The sequence below is a fragment of the Mustelus asterias genome, chromosome 27 (assembly GCF_964213995.1).
Source record: "Mustelus asterias chromosome 27, sMusAst1.hap1.1, whole genome shotgun sequence".
Lineage (NCBI taxonomy): Eukaryota > Metazoa > Chordata > Chondrichthyes > Carcharhiniformes > Triakidae > Mustelus > Mustelus asterias.
In genome coordinates this window covers 14,203,057-14,218,116 of record NC_135827.1, presented here as the reverse complement: position 1 = coordinate 14,218,116, position 15,060 = coordinate 14,203,057, and the positions used below count along the sequence as shown (strand labels likewise).

At 45.0% G+C, this 15,060-nt stretch overlaps 1 protein-coding gene across 1 annotated transcript in view; it reads right to left on the bottom strand.

Annotated features, from left to right (window-relative positions):
* robo3 (roundabout, axon guidance receptor, homolog 3 (Drosophila)) overlaps nucleotides 1-15,060 on the bottom strand; it is a 322,494-nt gene that overhangs the window by 128,620 nt on the left and 178,814 nt on the right. Inside the window, exons 7-8 of the mRNA XM_078198844.1 lie at nucleotides 10,648-10,772; nucleotides 4,844-5,012 (exon numbers count right to left, since the gene is read on the bottom strand). Of these exons, the coding sequence (XP_078054970.1) occupies nucleotides 4,844-5,012; nucleotides 10,648-10,772 (294 nt within the window). The remainder of the gene's footprint in view (nucleotides 1-4,843; nucleotides 5,013-10,647; nucleotides 10,773-15,060) is intronic.

Sequence of the window (15,060 nt, the reverse complement as noted above, 5' to 3'; positions counted from 1 at the left end):
AAATAGGCTTTTCTGAAAGATGAATTATTACTTATAACTAGACTAAGGTAAAACTTAATGTGAGAGAGGGTGCAGGAAGGGCAGAGGAAGGTGCCAGATTGCACAACTAGAGGTCAGACATACCGCTGGTTGTTGCGACTGCAGTGTACAATATAGAGGGCCTGACTTTACCAAAGCTTCGCGCCCGAAAACACACCTGTCTGCGGCCAATCCCTCCTGGCACCATCACTGGTACACTACCAGCCACAGATTACTCTTCCCTGCAGGTGCGAGAGAGCGGGAGAGATGGCTGTGGCTGGTAGTGTACCAGTGATGGTGCCAGGAGGGATCGGCCGCAGACAGGCAGCAGAGCCCCCCCCGACCAGAGGATGATACATCACACCCCCTCTCCTCCCCCCCGCCAGGGGATGATCGGTCACACCTCCTCTACTCCCCCCCCCAGGGGAAGATCGGTCACACCCCCTCTCCCCCCCGCCCAGGGGATGATACGTCACACCCCCTCTCCACCCCACCCCAGGGGATGAGCGGGCACATCCCCTCCCCTCCCCTCCCCTCCCCCCACCCGACCAGAGGATGACCGTCAGAGAGTCGCTCTCTCCGCTTTTTTTTTCGCGCCTGGGCGTGCTGTCAGATTTTTTTCAAACTGCGCATGCGCAGTTCAGAGCTCCGATCGGTCCGCCAGCGCTAAGCCCCACCCACAGCGCGAATTGCGCTGGAGCCGGCAAAACGGGTATGGGCGCGCTGCAAAGAGGATTCCAGGCGCGGATCTATTTGACGCCCAGATCCGGCACTTAGACTCAAAATGGTAAAATTCCCCCCAACGTCAATGGTATACATTCAATAACATCAGGAGACTCTCAGTGGAACAAACTATATTCTGGAAAATTGCAGTGATGGAAGGTTGAGCTGAGTAAATGCAACAATGAGGCAGCGACCATGACTGGGCCAAGGAAATAGCCAAAATATTCCAGGACCTGACTTCTAATGGGGTTGTGGGGATAGTGCCTGGGTGGGATTGTGTTGGTGCAGACTCAATGGGCTAAATTGCCTCCTTCTGCACTGTAGGATTCTATGAAACTCTGTCCTCCACACTCACTGGAAGAGCAGGTTCTTCCACAACCTCTTCAAGCCCGCACAACGTAGGCTTGTTGGTGTTTTAGGGGAGGCAGGGGTGTCGTGGTATTGTCACTGGACTAGCAATCCAGAGACCATGGGTAATGGCCTGGGGACCAAGGTTCAAATCCCACCACGGCAGATGGTGAAATCTGAATTTAATTTTTAAATTCTGGAATTAAACACCTAATGGTGGCCACAAAACTGTTGTCGATTGGTGTAAAAACCCATCTGGTTCATGAGGTGTAAAAACCCAAGTGCCAAATGTGATTCCAGACCCACAGCAATGTGGTCGACTCTTAGATGCCTTCTGAAATGGTCAGCAAGACACTCAGTTCATAGAACATAGGACATAGAACAGCGCAGTACAGGCCCTTCGGCCCTCTCTGTTGTTCAGGGGCAATTAGGGATGGGCAACAAATGCTGGGCGAGCCAGAAACAGCCCATGAATGATTTTTTTAAAAAACAGGCTTTTATTTTATAACAAATTGAGAATTTAAGGTGAAAGGATGAAGATCAAGAATTGAAGAACATGAAACAGTTCGGGATTGATTCCCATTCGAGCTGAGGCAATCTTGAGTCCTGCTGCCCCGTAATAAGTGGAAAGCATTGGCAATCCACCCCTGAAACGGATCAGCCAAAGAAACGGCAGATGATGAAGCCTCAGCAGGCGATAAGCCAAGGAGCTGACTTTGGGCAGAGCGGACATCACTCACTCCATGTCCCACACAACCGTCATAGAGAAGGGATTCCGAAATAGTGCCTGCTCCTCCTGCTCTGAAAGCTGTGTTTCAACCGCACTAAAGGTTTACATGTTAATCCCTTATACTTCATTATTTATGCTTCTATGAATGTAACCTTGAAAGTTTACTCTTAATTTTCTTTCAAACTTCTTTTCCTTTCTACATCCACCAACATCAGCAACTCAGAGCCCATTCCTTAAGCTCCCCCAATAAACGGCAACAGCTCTTTATATGGGAGTGTAAATAGTGAAGGGCTGAGCTATTTATTTATACAAAAAACATACTTGCGGATAAATAGACTTGCACTTATTGGCCATCCCTTCTTTCTACAAGAGATGGTGTTGGGCCTTTAACTTGAACGACTTCAGGTGAAGTATCGAACAGAGAATGCCACACAAACATGGTAAACATTTAGGCAAAGTATAAATAAATAGCTTCCCTTATAAGGATGCCCCAAGACTGCTGTAATGTTAGCAGTTACGGATTTGCACTTGTGCTTCCTATTGTGCAAACCAGATGAGGTATGAAAACATGCAAGATGACACAGTGCAGAGATACGCTCCCCAAATTCTATTTCCTGCACTCATTTGCAGCATGAATTATACCCCATTGATTTGGAAGCAGCGTCAGGGGCTGCTGAACGCTCACACTCAATTGAGTTTCCCAGCAACAATCTGCAGCGAGGGGGAGAGGGAAGAAAATCAATCACGGTTAGTGGCTCACCCTGAGCAGAGGTAGTCTCGGGGAGGTCTGTCATCCTGTCAGCTATCACAGGCTGTGCTCATCATTCACAATGCCAGAGGGGCTTCACTATTCTATCAGGGCCAGGAGAAGTCAGCCCAAGATCATTTGGTCTGACACGAGACTGACAACGTTTTAAAATGGGGCTCTGGGAACCCAGGTGATTCCTCTGAACTGTTTGTTACCCAGTTGCGTTCCTTTAATGGTGCGGTAATCTCTTCCGACATCATCAATTACAGCTCCTGAGGCTGATGCGGTTGGTGTTGGGGGCCCAGTGTGTCTGGAGGAGCGGCACTGTCGGGAAATGCACTGCTGTGCTCCCTTTGCCAATGCCCTCAGCTGCTCGATTCTTCCCCACACCTTTCCACCTCTCTTCCCAACGTTGAGACTGACCTTAAAATCTACCTCTTTGACAAAGCTTTTGACCGTCTGTTGTAATTTCTCCCTATGTCGCTAAGTGACAAAGTTTGTTTGATAGAAACTAGAAGCAGGAGGAGGCCATTCGGCCCTTCGTGCCTGCTCTGCCATTCATTATGATCATAGCTGATCATCAAATTCAATATCCTGATCCTCCGCCTTTCCCCCCTGTATCTCTTGATCCCTTTAGCCCCAAGAGCTATATCTAATTTCTTCTTGAAATCAGACAACGTTTTGGCCTCAATTATTTTCTGTAGAAACATAATAGAAATTAGTAGCAATGCTCCTTGATAGCGCTCCAGTGAAGCAGCCGATGTAAGTGACTGGCTCTATATAAATGTAAGCAGTTGCTCTGATGGATATTCAAGTGGAGAAAATCTATCTTAATCTTTGTTTTTGGGAGCTAAATCATTCTGCATGGCTCACAGCGTCACTAGCCCATCCCCTCTTCAGTCCTGTATGCACTCCCCCCGATCCACACAGCAACTGTAACAGGGTGGCAGCGAACTAGATGGTCAATGGTTGGAATGAAAACAGAGCGAGCAACCTGGAGAAGCATGCAAGGCCATCCTGCTTCAAGGAACAGCCCATTATCTTCTGCAACCGGGGTTTGCAACCAGTCCAAACTGCCTGCAGAATGCAACATGCCTTGGCCATTCTTGGAGATTATGGGCCCTCAACAAAAGACCTAATCCGAAACTTCATTCAAACGGGGTTGATTGGTGAGAGCAATAGAAATTTCACACTGGTACAGCGGGTACTCCTCTGGGCCACTGCAGGAGCTTTAATGCAGACTGCAAAGGCCATTAATAATTTTTGACTCATCTATTTCTCAGCCCACTTACAACATCTTAGCTCCACCCCACTGACTGACTCCAGGCTAAGCATAACGGGCTAAATTGAAAAATTAGATACACTCTACCGCTTTAAAAAAAGGTTGTAAATTATTGACACTTAAATCTATCTTATGACGGTCAGGAGTCGAATTTGGGTTCTCTCTCCTCCGTAACAGGCAGAATTCTAGCCTGTGTTAACTCACACTTTAAAGTGACGAGGTGCTATAGTCCACCACAGCACTGATGGGCAACCTAGGCTAGTGAGTGGGCCGCATGAGTGGCTCTCCTTCATCTTAGTGGGCCACAAGATTGAAATCGGGCTTGTTCACTAACCATGACCCCATGAATAAGATTAAATACAGTTAATACACGCCGAGTTACAGAAGACGCTTAATCATTCATACACCAATAGAACTCCCCAATTTAAAATGGTAAAAACAAAATAAGTATTTATACTTTGGATGCTTTGGCTCTCTCAGTCAATAATCAGCAAGCACCTCACTTCACATACCTTTGCTTTACGTGCGTATCACTTCAGTCATTTGGTAGGAAAAAAAACGATGTGGACGGACATCAGTGGAATGCGGCAACCCTGCGCATGGGCAACGGTTAACAAAACGTCTCATGGGGTGCGCTCAGAACTCTGGAATGCACGTGGCCCCTGGGCCAGAGGTTGCCCATCACTGCACTACAGAATGATTGCTGTCTCATTACTGCTGAGATTCAGAGCCTCTCAGCCCTGAATCATTTTGTAAATTTCAAGACCAGTACAGTTGCAGAGTAGGGAGATGAATAAGTAGAATAATTTTGGTCTTTAGGCTCACAAAGAATTCCCAAATAAAATATCTGCAACAATTTCTAAGTTCTGTTTGGCTACCATGGTACCAGTGCGGTACTTCAGTCCTACATTGCAGACATGGAAATCGATCCATCTTTCTTCCAACACACAAAGGGAGGAGGGGGAGTGGATGTGAAATGTGCTCTCGGACTTACCATCTTCTACCTCCAGGAGTGCTTTGGACAGGATGCTGCCGGCCACGCTGATTGCCTGACACATGTAATACCCAGAATCGCCTGACTGGACATCGGTAATTGTCAGTTCGCCTTTCGGAGAGACAGAGAAACGCCCCAAAGGCTGAGGCTGGCTGGGGAAAAGCAGGATCTGTAGCAAAGAAAGGCAAGTGTAATTCATTGTGGTAACAGCTGCACTCTGGCAATACAAACTGAGCGGGGTACACAAACATCATCTGTCCGATCTAGACTACACTAAGCAAATGGATGAGCCTGACCACAGCCCCATTCAACGCTGTCGCCACGTTTATCCTGTGCAATGGCATCAATTACTGCTTTCCTCCAATCTTTTAGGTGTTTGTTAATCCACATGGTGTCTGTTTTAAATTGGATATTGCTGAGTGTAGGTGTTCGGAGGTATCAAGTAGACAGAACCAGTCTCATTGTCATGCTCCAGAATGCAACACTGTACACACATCTGATCAATTTTCCAATAAAGTGTATTGAACAAAAAAATTATAAGTAAGAAGACTCATTTACTTAAACCCAGACATTTGAAAACTCTATGACGGATTTCATGTGCCTTCACCACAACATTGCCAGGAACCGACCTGTAAACATCCGTGCTTCATCCTGGGATGATCTAGAATGGATGGAGTTCCCTACAAATTCGTTTCACTGGAGTTAAAATCAGGACTGGTGAACACAAAAGTGGAAAACCCTCGGCCTCTTTCTACCGCCCACACCAGCTGGCACGGTGGCACAGTGGTTAGCACTGCTGCCTCACAGTTCCAGGGACCCAGGTTCGATTCCCGGCTTGGGTCGCTGTCTGTGTGGAGTTTGCACGTTCTCCCCGTGTCTGCGTGGGTTTCCTCCGGGTGCTATGTTTTGTCTGTATGGCGCGCAAGAAACAATACTTTTCACTGTGTTACTATATGTGACAATAATAAATCAAATCAAAATCAAATCAAATCAAAAAGTGGATTGGCCACGCTAAATTGCCCCTCAGTGTCAGGGGGGGGGGGCTAGCTAGGGTAAATGCATGAGGTTATGGGGATGGGGCTTGGGTTGGATTGTGCTCGGTGCAGACTCGATGGGCCGAATGGCCTCCTTCTGCACTGTAGGGATTCTAGCATGGAGCAATGGCATATACAACTGAATAGCTGACTGTTCTATTAACCCAAGATGTTGCTGATTCATGCTTTACTGACATCCTAATGAGGACAGTAAGAAGTCTCACAACACCAGGTTAAAGTCCAACAGGTTTATTTGGCAGCACAAGCTTTCGGAGTCTCAAGCTCGGAGCTTTAACTGGTGTTGTGAGACTTCTTACTGTGCTTAACCCAGTCCAACGCTGGCATCTCCACATCATCCTAATGAGGATCATAGAATCACAGAGCACAGAAGGAAGCCATTCAGCCCATCGTTCCTGCGTTGGCTCTTTGTAAGAGATATCCATTTAGTCCCATTCCCTCTGCTCTTCCCGCATGACCCTGAAATTTATTCCCCTTCAAGTACTTATTCAATTCCATTTTGAACATTAGTATTGAATCTCCTTCCAGGCAATACATTCCAGATGACAACAATTTGCTTCATAAAAAAATATTCTCTCCACCCTGGCTCTTAAATTACCTTAAAAAAAACCACACAATGTGCACAATGTTAAATATAGAGAGAATGAATGACAGAATTAAATCGGGGGAATTTGCTAAACGCTGAAAGAATGTCTTGCAACCCTACACAATGCAATGTACCAACAGAACACTATTCTCAGTATCTAACCTTCTCTTTTCCTCACTCCCCAAGTTAACCTGACTGTAATCAGCAGAAAATTAGTTTTATTGGATTTTTACAAAGAGAGAGACTGGAGGCCAATAAACTAAAACTGAAGACTACCAGGTTTATAAATGCACACTGGCACTTAATCAGATTCAAAATGGACAACTCCGTCTGCTAAAACAAACTTGACAGTCGCAGCTAAGCTCCCAGCTACTGTCAGGGTCAAAGTCATCAGATATCTATCCTTGCGTCGGTCGTCTGTCTCGCTCGGGATTGCAAAGCCCCTCCAGCTGATTGAAACACTCTGCTGTCCCTCATGTTTTAACCAGCCCGTTGTTCATTGTTCCAGAGTAAAACAAAATTGCAATAGACATTACAGTCAGGTTAATCAACAGATTTGACCTTGTTGGGCTGCATGGATAGTTTTACTAGGTAACTACGTGGAGCCCACTTGCACTTGGTCGATGTCAAGTACTGGTCTCACTCAGGGTAAGTACACTGTAATGGCCAGCAGAAAAAGAGGGGGAGGTAGGGTGGGTGAGGAGAGGAGAAATCAGCCCGTGTTGATGCTCCCACTTTTTTTTGCTGGAATGAGCGTGTGCTTGAGCTCAGCATCAGATCAGGACTGGTAAGTCCAGGCTAATTGAACCTTAGTGTCCTGGGATGCGTAGGTTAGAGGGATTAGTAGGGTAAATATGTGGGGCTACGGGGATTGGGCCTGGATGGGATTGCTGTCGGTGCAGGCTCGATGGGCCGAATGGCCTCCTTTGCTCTGCAGGGTTTCTATGATTCTATATCAATTCTGCCCCACTCCAACTCTAACTACCTGATGGTCCCACTCCAGAGATCTGAGCACATGGGGACAGTCCCGCGCAGTATTGAGGGAGTGCTGCATTCTGAGGTGCCATCTTTCAGATGAGATGTTAAATTGAGGCCCCAACCGCCCCTCAAGCAGATGCAAACTATCTCAGTATTTTGGAGAGGATCTCGGTGGGATCTAATCTTCATCCCTCACCCTCAAGTTAACTTGGCTGTAATCAGCAGAGAATTAGTTAGATTGAATGTTGATGCAGAGAGAGACTGGAGGCCAAGAAAATAAAACTGAAGATTTATAAATTCACATTGGCTATTCATCAGATTCAAAATGGCCACCATTGTGCGCTAAAACAAGCTCAGCACTCAATCAACATCACCAAAACAGTTTATCTCACTTGTAGGACCTTGTTTTTGTGAATATTGGCTACCACACTTCTTGCTTCATATGTAGGCCAGACGAGGTAAGGATGGCAGATTTCCTTCCCTGTTACTGTTCACATGTATTTCAATGACCTCAAAATCCTCACTTAAGTCCATCTTCCTTCCCTACCAATACTCAACGTCAAGACTCGTGCAGAATCCATGGTTGGTTGGTGAAGTGTGGGAGGGCAGCTGGTGTCCATGGAATTATACCCCAAAAATATGTCAGATCTTCAGGAGAGGAGGCATGTGAATCATAAAATCATAGAATCCCTACAATGCAGAAGGAGGCCATTTGACCCATTGAGCCCACACCGACTCTCCCTGACAACGATCCCACCCAAGCCTTATTCTCATAACATCATGTATTTACACCGCTAATCCCCCTGACGTACACATCTTGGGGCAATTTAGCCTAACCTAACCTCCATATCTTTGGACTGTGGGAGGAAACTGGAGCACCCGGAGGAAACCCACACAGACAAGGGTAGAGCATGCAAACTCCACACAGTCACCCAAGGCCGGAATGGAACTCGGATCCCTGATGCTGTGAGGCAGCAGTGCTAACCACTGTGCCACCATGCTGCCCACGTGTCAGGTGTGAAACAGGCAGGAAGCAAAAGCACAAGACAGGGATTGTCCTAAATTGGTGCCCAATATTTAAAGTTAAATCTTTTACTGTATTACGTTAAATTGTTTTGATTATTTTCATTGCTTCTTATGGGTTTGTGTATATTTTCTTTACCTCTTTGGTTTTTTCCATATCACCTTTGGGAGACAGTGGTGTAGTGGTATTGTCACTGGATGTGTAATCCAGAGGCCTAGGCTAATACGCTGGGGACATGGGTTCAAATACCACCATGGCAACTGGTGGAATTTAAATTCAATTAATAAATCTGGAATCTAAAGTTAGCCTCAATAACCTCATCATCAATTGTTGTAAGAACCCATCTGGTTCACTAATGTCCTTGGGGAAGGAAATCTGCCATCCTTACCTATTCTGGCCTACATTTGACTCCAGAGCCACAGCAGTGTGACTGATTCTTAACTGCCCTCTGAACTCATAGAATCCCTACAGTGCAGAAGGAGGCCAATAAGACCATCGATTCTGCACTGATCCCACCCAGGCCCTATTCCCGTAACCCCACATATTTACTCTGCTAATCTCCCTGACACTAAGGGTCAATTTAGCATGGCCAATCAACCTAACCCACACATCTTTGGACTGTGGGAGGAAACCGGAGCACCCGGAGGAAACCCATGCAGACGCGGGGCGAATGTGCAAACTTTACACAGACAGTGACCCAAGCCGGAAATTGAACCCAGGTCCCTGGCTGTGAGGCAGCAGTGCTATCTTCCCATATCACAACATTCTCTCCCGTATTGCTGCTTGCTGACGCTATCCAGATTCACGTTTACCTGCTGGTTGTTGCGGTCCAGGGAGTAACATTAGAGCGTGGATGCTTTCCTCAACTTCCCCACTCTGTGCATGCAGCAATCCCTCTCTCCCCTGTTCCCCGCACTGTGCATGGCCTCATGAACCCATTAAGTTAAAGGGCAATTAGGGATGGGCAAAAAATGCCAATCTTGTCAACAATGCTACATTCCATGAAAGAATAAAGAAAAAAAAATGCAGGCATCCTCCAGGATCTAAGTGGTTCCGGCTGGCAAAGTAATTCCTGTCTTTGTTCCAAAGCTCCAATGACAGAATGGCCAAGATTTGGGATTCACGCAAATATTTTAATGCTAATTTTCTGATGAAATTTATATTTTGAAATATCAGAAGGATTGAGCTCCCAGAATGGTTAAATGCTTCAAATAATAATACATGAAGAGCTGGGTGAAAGGTCAAAGTTCCAAGGTCGTTGGGAGGCGGTGGGGGGTCAATTAGCAGGACGAGTCCAAGAAGTAAAATGGGTAAAAGAATCACTGGGAATGATCCTATTAACAGCAACAGGATACCTCTGACAGCTGGGCTAGCTTTACATAGTAATATCTTCATTGTCTAAATGTAACAGTTAACCCCAGAGACCATGTCCCAGGGGCCCAGGGCCTTGTAGTTACAGTAACTGCTCTGCAGAACAGTATTTGCTGAGGCACTTTCTCTACTCAAATTCTTAACAGGATCACTCATGTGGAAGCCCAGCAGCTCCTGAAAAGCACTTGAAAGCCCAGGGAACCAGTCTCTGCACGCTAAAGCGTAGGAACTCTTATCGTCTGCAGGCAACTCACAGGAAGTGTTGTCCAGTTTGTAAGTATGTCACTGTATGCATTAATCGGAGAAGAGGGATATTCATGCTGGACAGTGGGATACCCTATTATTTCAAGTAGCCAGCATCAGCATCAATTGCAATGAACTCAGAATAGGGCAGTTAGGTGCAGATTATAAACTTCTCCCTGTGCCACTCTGTTCCGACTATGTGCCTTGACCTGAAACATTAACTGTTTCTCTCTCCACAGAAGCTGCCTCACCCGCTGAGTATTCCCATCATTTTTTCTTTCTAATTTATGTTTAACTATACACTGGGCAGCACAGTGGCAGAGTGGTGAGCACTGCTGCCTCATAGGGTTCAATTCCGGCCTTGGGTGATTGTCTGTGGTGGGCACAGTGAGAAGTGCTAACCACTATGCCACCATGCTGCCCCAGTCTCCAACCTTCGCGACTACAGACCCTCCCCTTTCGGAAAGATGTTCGACTCCTTTCTCATGAGGAACAAGACCGTGAGTTTGAGTTTCTGTTACTGCGGCTGTCCGACTGCGACAAATCCCACCTGGCTTCCCTCCTTTTGCCAAAAGACAGCCGGGGGAGGGTTCCCCTTGGTCTCACAGAGGAAGATGACGGAGCGGCCCTGGGCTACGATCTGATCCCGAGGCCGCACGACGATCTGCGGTGGCACTGCAGGAAGAACAGAAAGAAACCAGCATTACTTCTCAAATTAAAAAAGGGGAAGAACTCTCACAACAAAGCCCGGCTTATGCAACGAGTAAAGATCATTCCCAGGATACTAAAAAACCCCACGAGTTCAAAGAGCTTCAGGCTTTTGACAGATTAAAAATGGAGAGATGAGGCTTAATTCACCATTAAATGTTCTCTTGACCTTCAAGCTTTTTTTTTTAAGAATTCTATCATTACTAACATCAGCTTCCCAATACACTTACAGCAGTTTTATGTCACAAAGGGAAAGCTTTCATGAACATTTAATGTCGTCAAGGCGAAATGTCATTCTACTGAAATTGTTGATTGCATTCATTAGAGTTTAGAAGAGTAAGAGCAGATCTCACAGGAACTTATAAAATTCTAACAGGATTAGACAGGGTAGATTCAGAAAGAATGTTCCCAATGGTGGGGGAGTCCAGAACTAGGGGGTCATAGTCTGAGGACAAGGGGGTGAACCTTTTAGGACTGAGGTGAGGAGAAATTTCTTCACCCAAAGGCTGGTGAATGTGTGGAATTCACTACCACAGAAAGTAGTTGAGGCCAAAACATTTATGATTTCAAGAAGAAATTAGATATAGCTCTCGGGGCTAAAGGGAATCAAGGGGGTGATGACGGGATTAGGATATCAAACCAGCATTCTTTCTGGTTGTATCACAGCTTGGTATGGCTCCTGCTCAGCCCAAGACCGCAAGAAACTACAAGAGGTTGTGAATGTAGCCCAATTCACCACGCAAACCAGCCTCCCATCCATTGACTCTGTCTACATTTCCCACTGCCTTGGCAAAGCAGCCAGTATAATTAAGGACCCAACACACCCCAGACATTCTCTCTTCCACCTCTTTCCATCGGGAAAGAGATACAAAAGTCTGAGGTCACGTACCAACTGACTCAAGAACAGCTTCTTCCTGCTGCCATCAGACTTTTGAATGGATCTACCTTATATTAAGTTGATCTTTCTCTGCACCCTCCTGACTATGACTGTAACACTACATTCTGCACCCACTCTCTTCCTTCTCCCCTATGAACTCTATGAACGTTATGCTTTGTGGGTATAGCATGCAAGAAACAATACTTTTCACTGTATGCTAATACATGTGACAACAATAAATCAAATAAAATCAAATCAAACCATCAAGTCCCGGTAGCATCCTAGTAAATCTTTTCTGCATTCTTTCTAGCTTAATAATATCCTTTCAATAGGGTGACCAGAACTGTACACAGTATTCCAAGTGTGGCCTTACCAATGTCTTGTACAACTTCAACAAGACGTCCCAATTCCTGTATTCAACGTTCTGACCAATGAAGCCAAGCACGCCGAATGCCTTCTTCACCATATTCCACATTCAAGGAGCTATGAACCTTTGAAGGAGCTATTTGTGGGGTTAGGGGGATTAGTGGGGTAAATATGTGGGGTCACGCGTTAGTATGTAACCGGTGACAACTTTGATTGGATGTAATGTGACCAATGGAAACAAGATGTAAGGGTTAGCTGACCCAGTAAAACATGGAACCAATTACAGACTGATGTAATAGTCAGCTGACCAGTTGATTCACTGTAAATAAGGAACTATGTAGAATTGTGGGGAGCTTAGAGTGGCCCAGGGCGAGGCCCCAAGTTTGAAGTAATGATGTTTCTTTATTAAACTCTTTCTTTGATTTATAAGTTGGAGTAAGATTTGTTGTATTTTCATTAGCTGCATTTTGAAGAGTTCCTTATGAGAGAACATCACAGGGTTAGGGCCTGGGTAGGATGCTCTGTCGAAGGGTTGACGCAGACTCGATGTGCCAATTGGCCTACGGGCTGTTTCCAGGGACGCACACCGAGACAAATATCAACTGCTGCTGGAGGGTCATCAACTCGGTGAAGGATGCACTTTGGTCCGCCCGAAACTTGCTCATCTTCCAGTTGAAAGATTTGTCCTCGACCGAATGTTGCAGACTGGCACATTCCAAGGTCCAGGACTACGCGCTGAGGGATGCGCTCAAGCTTGGGGCAGCCGCCACAAAGGCACAATGGGGAAAGGCCACCGTGTAAAGCCTTTCAACCGAGAGCCCGGTAACTGTAGAATACCCTCGGCCTGCGTAACTATGTGCTAAACTGAAAAATAACAGCACACAGTAAAATCTGATGTATGTATATAGTTTTAAGTTTTGAAATGTAATGAATGTAATGTGTAAATAAGCATCGTATAGTATTGTAAAAATGACTTTTTTTTGCACTGTTTGTAATTATTGGATATGTTGTTTTGTAATGGTTTATTTGAGAGTTTTTGTTTATGAATAAAGTATATTTTTGAAATTTAAAAAAAAATGGCCTCCTTCTGCACTGTAGGGATTCTGTGGGGTGGAGCTTGATCCTAAATTTAGTTTCCCTCATCAAAGATTCCACAATCCCATCTGTCCAGGTGACAACTTGACTAGAGGAAAACCTCAAGTTATATATGGAAATTATATTGCCATTTTTATAATGGGAATATAATAGTAAATACAGTAATTATTTGACATTGTGGTAGATGCTAGATGATGAGAATGTTTTGTTGCGACACGATGAGTCATTCATAGCTCACTTGTGTCTCTATGAGTTATCAGATTGCACCACTTACAACATGTACACTACTATTGAATATTCAGTTTTGTAACCCTACAGAAATCTAGAGAAAGGTACTTTGTTATGAGTTGTTCTTCTGTGTGCTTGTATTGAGTTACTAATTATCTCTGGAGCCTCTCTCAGCCTTATATATAGTCCTTTCAATCTTTCAATTTGATCTTTATGAACCCTTCATCAAAATGAGTTCACCTCGTCATCACATGTCATCGTGATAACTGGGTTTTCTCCTCTTCTCAGATGCTGAATGGTCTGCTACATATTTAAGCAATTTCCATGTTTAATCTCAAATTTGCAGCATTTGTAGATTAAACCCTGGTAATAAACTTAGTCCTTCTCAGTGAAGAGCTACAGATCCAAGACAAAAAAAAGGCATAACTTCTCTTTCTGTTGTGTTTCTCCTCATCTCAAGATGTCTCAGAATGCTTTACCATCAATGAAATAGTGACCAGATGATCTGTTTTAGCTAAAGGCTGGAAGCTGAAACAATAAAAGGAAAATGCTGGAAAATCTCAGCAGGTCTGGCAGCATCTGAATAGAGCTAACACTTGGAGTCTGGTTGACCCTTCGTCAGAGCTAACGATCTCTCTCCACAGATGTTGTCAGACCTGCTGAGATTTTCCAGCATTTTCTGAATCTGTTTTAGCTGCTGGTTGTGGGATACATGTTAGTCAGCGGGAATCATTAAATTATCAGACAGAATCACTTTGGACAACAAACATTGGCTGAGAAGGGAACTCATCCAGCCATCATCTGATCATGTAAAGCACAGACCTGGAATCAACTGGCTATGAGCATGTTTGGATAACTGGTCAGTTGGTGAGATGGAGATCACGTGATGAGCTATCTCACCCCATTTTTTTGTGTTTAAGAAACTGCTCCATGTTTAATTTGCTCTCCCCCCTCCCCCCCCACCCCAATAACAGAGGCAGCTCCCCACCTCTTCTTTGAATGGTACCATGGGATCTTTGACATTCACTTGGGATGAAAGACAGCCATAGCGTGGAGTGTTTGAGGTAATAAAATGTTGAGGCTGTAGCCATGGTCCTTGGTGTTCCAACATGTATTAGAATATAACCTACATAGGACTCGTGAAATGAAGGGCCAAGTTCCAGGTAAACCACACATTAAGATTCCTAAGTTCAGTCAGGCTCATTCAGCTGTACCAAGGAGAGGCATGGGTTTAAAAGTGTTGCTCTGTGTAGTACTGATCTAGAGAGAGAAAGAGGTTCCAGATTCAGCCCAATTCACCCTTAGCTGGGACAACAACTGGCATCATTGTCCGAGGGCAGGGAGGGAAATAGTCAAGGTTCCCACCACTCCAGTTGCAAAGTAATATGTGTCCATGGGATTTATATGGGTGCGTAGTGTGTGCATGAGTGTGTGTGCACGCGTGTGTGCCTATGCGTATGTGTGCACTGTTATAAAACAATTCTTTATATCAAAAATGACTGCATTTAATTATTGGGCTGAAACCTCCGGTTGAGTTTTAAAAGACTGACACAGCATTCCAGAGATTTAAAACAGCAGCTTGTAAAATGGCTGAACATTTACATAATTATATTTTACACAATCCAAAGTCATTCCAATGAAGCCAGCCTGTCTGGAAGAACCCATCAAAGAAAATCACTTTGAATGAAT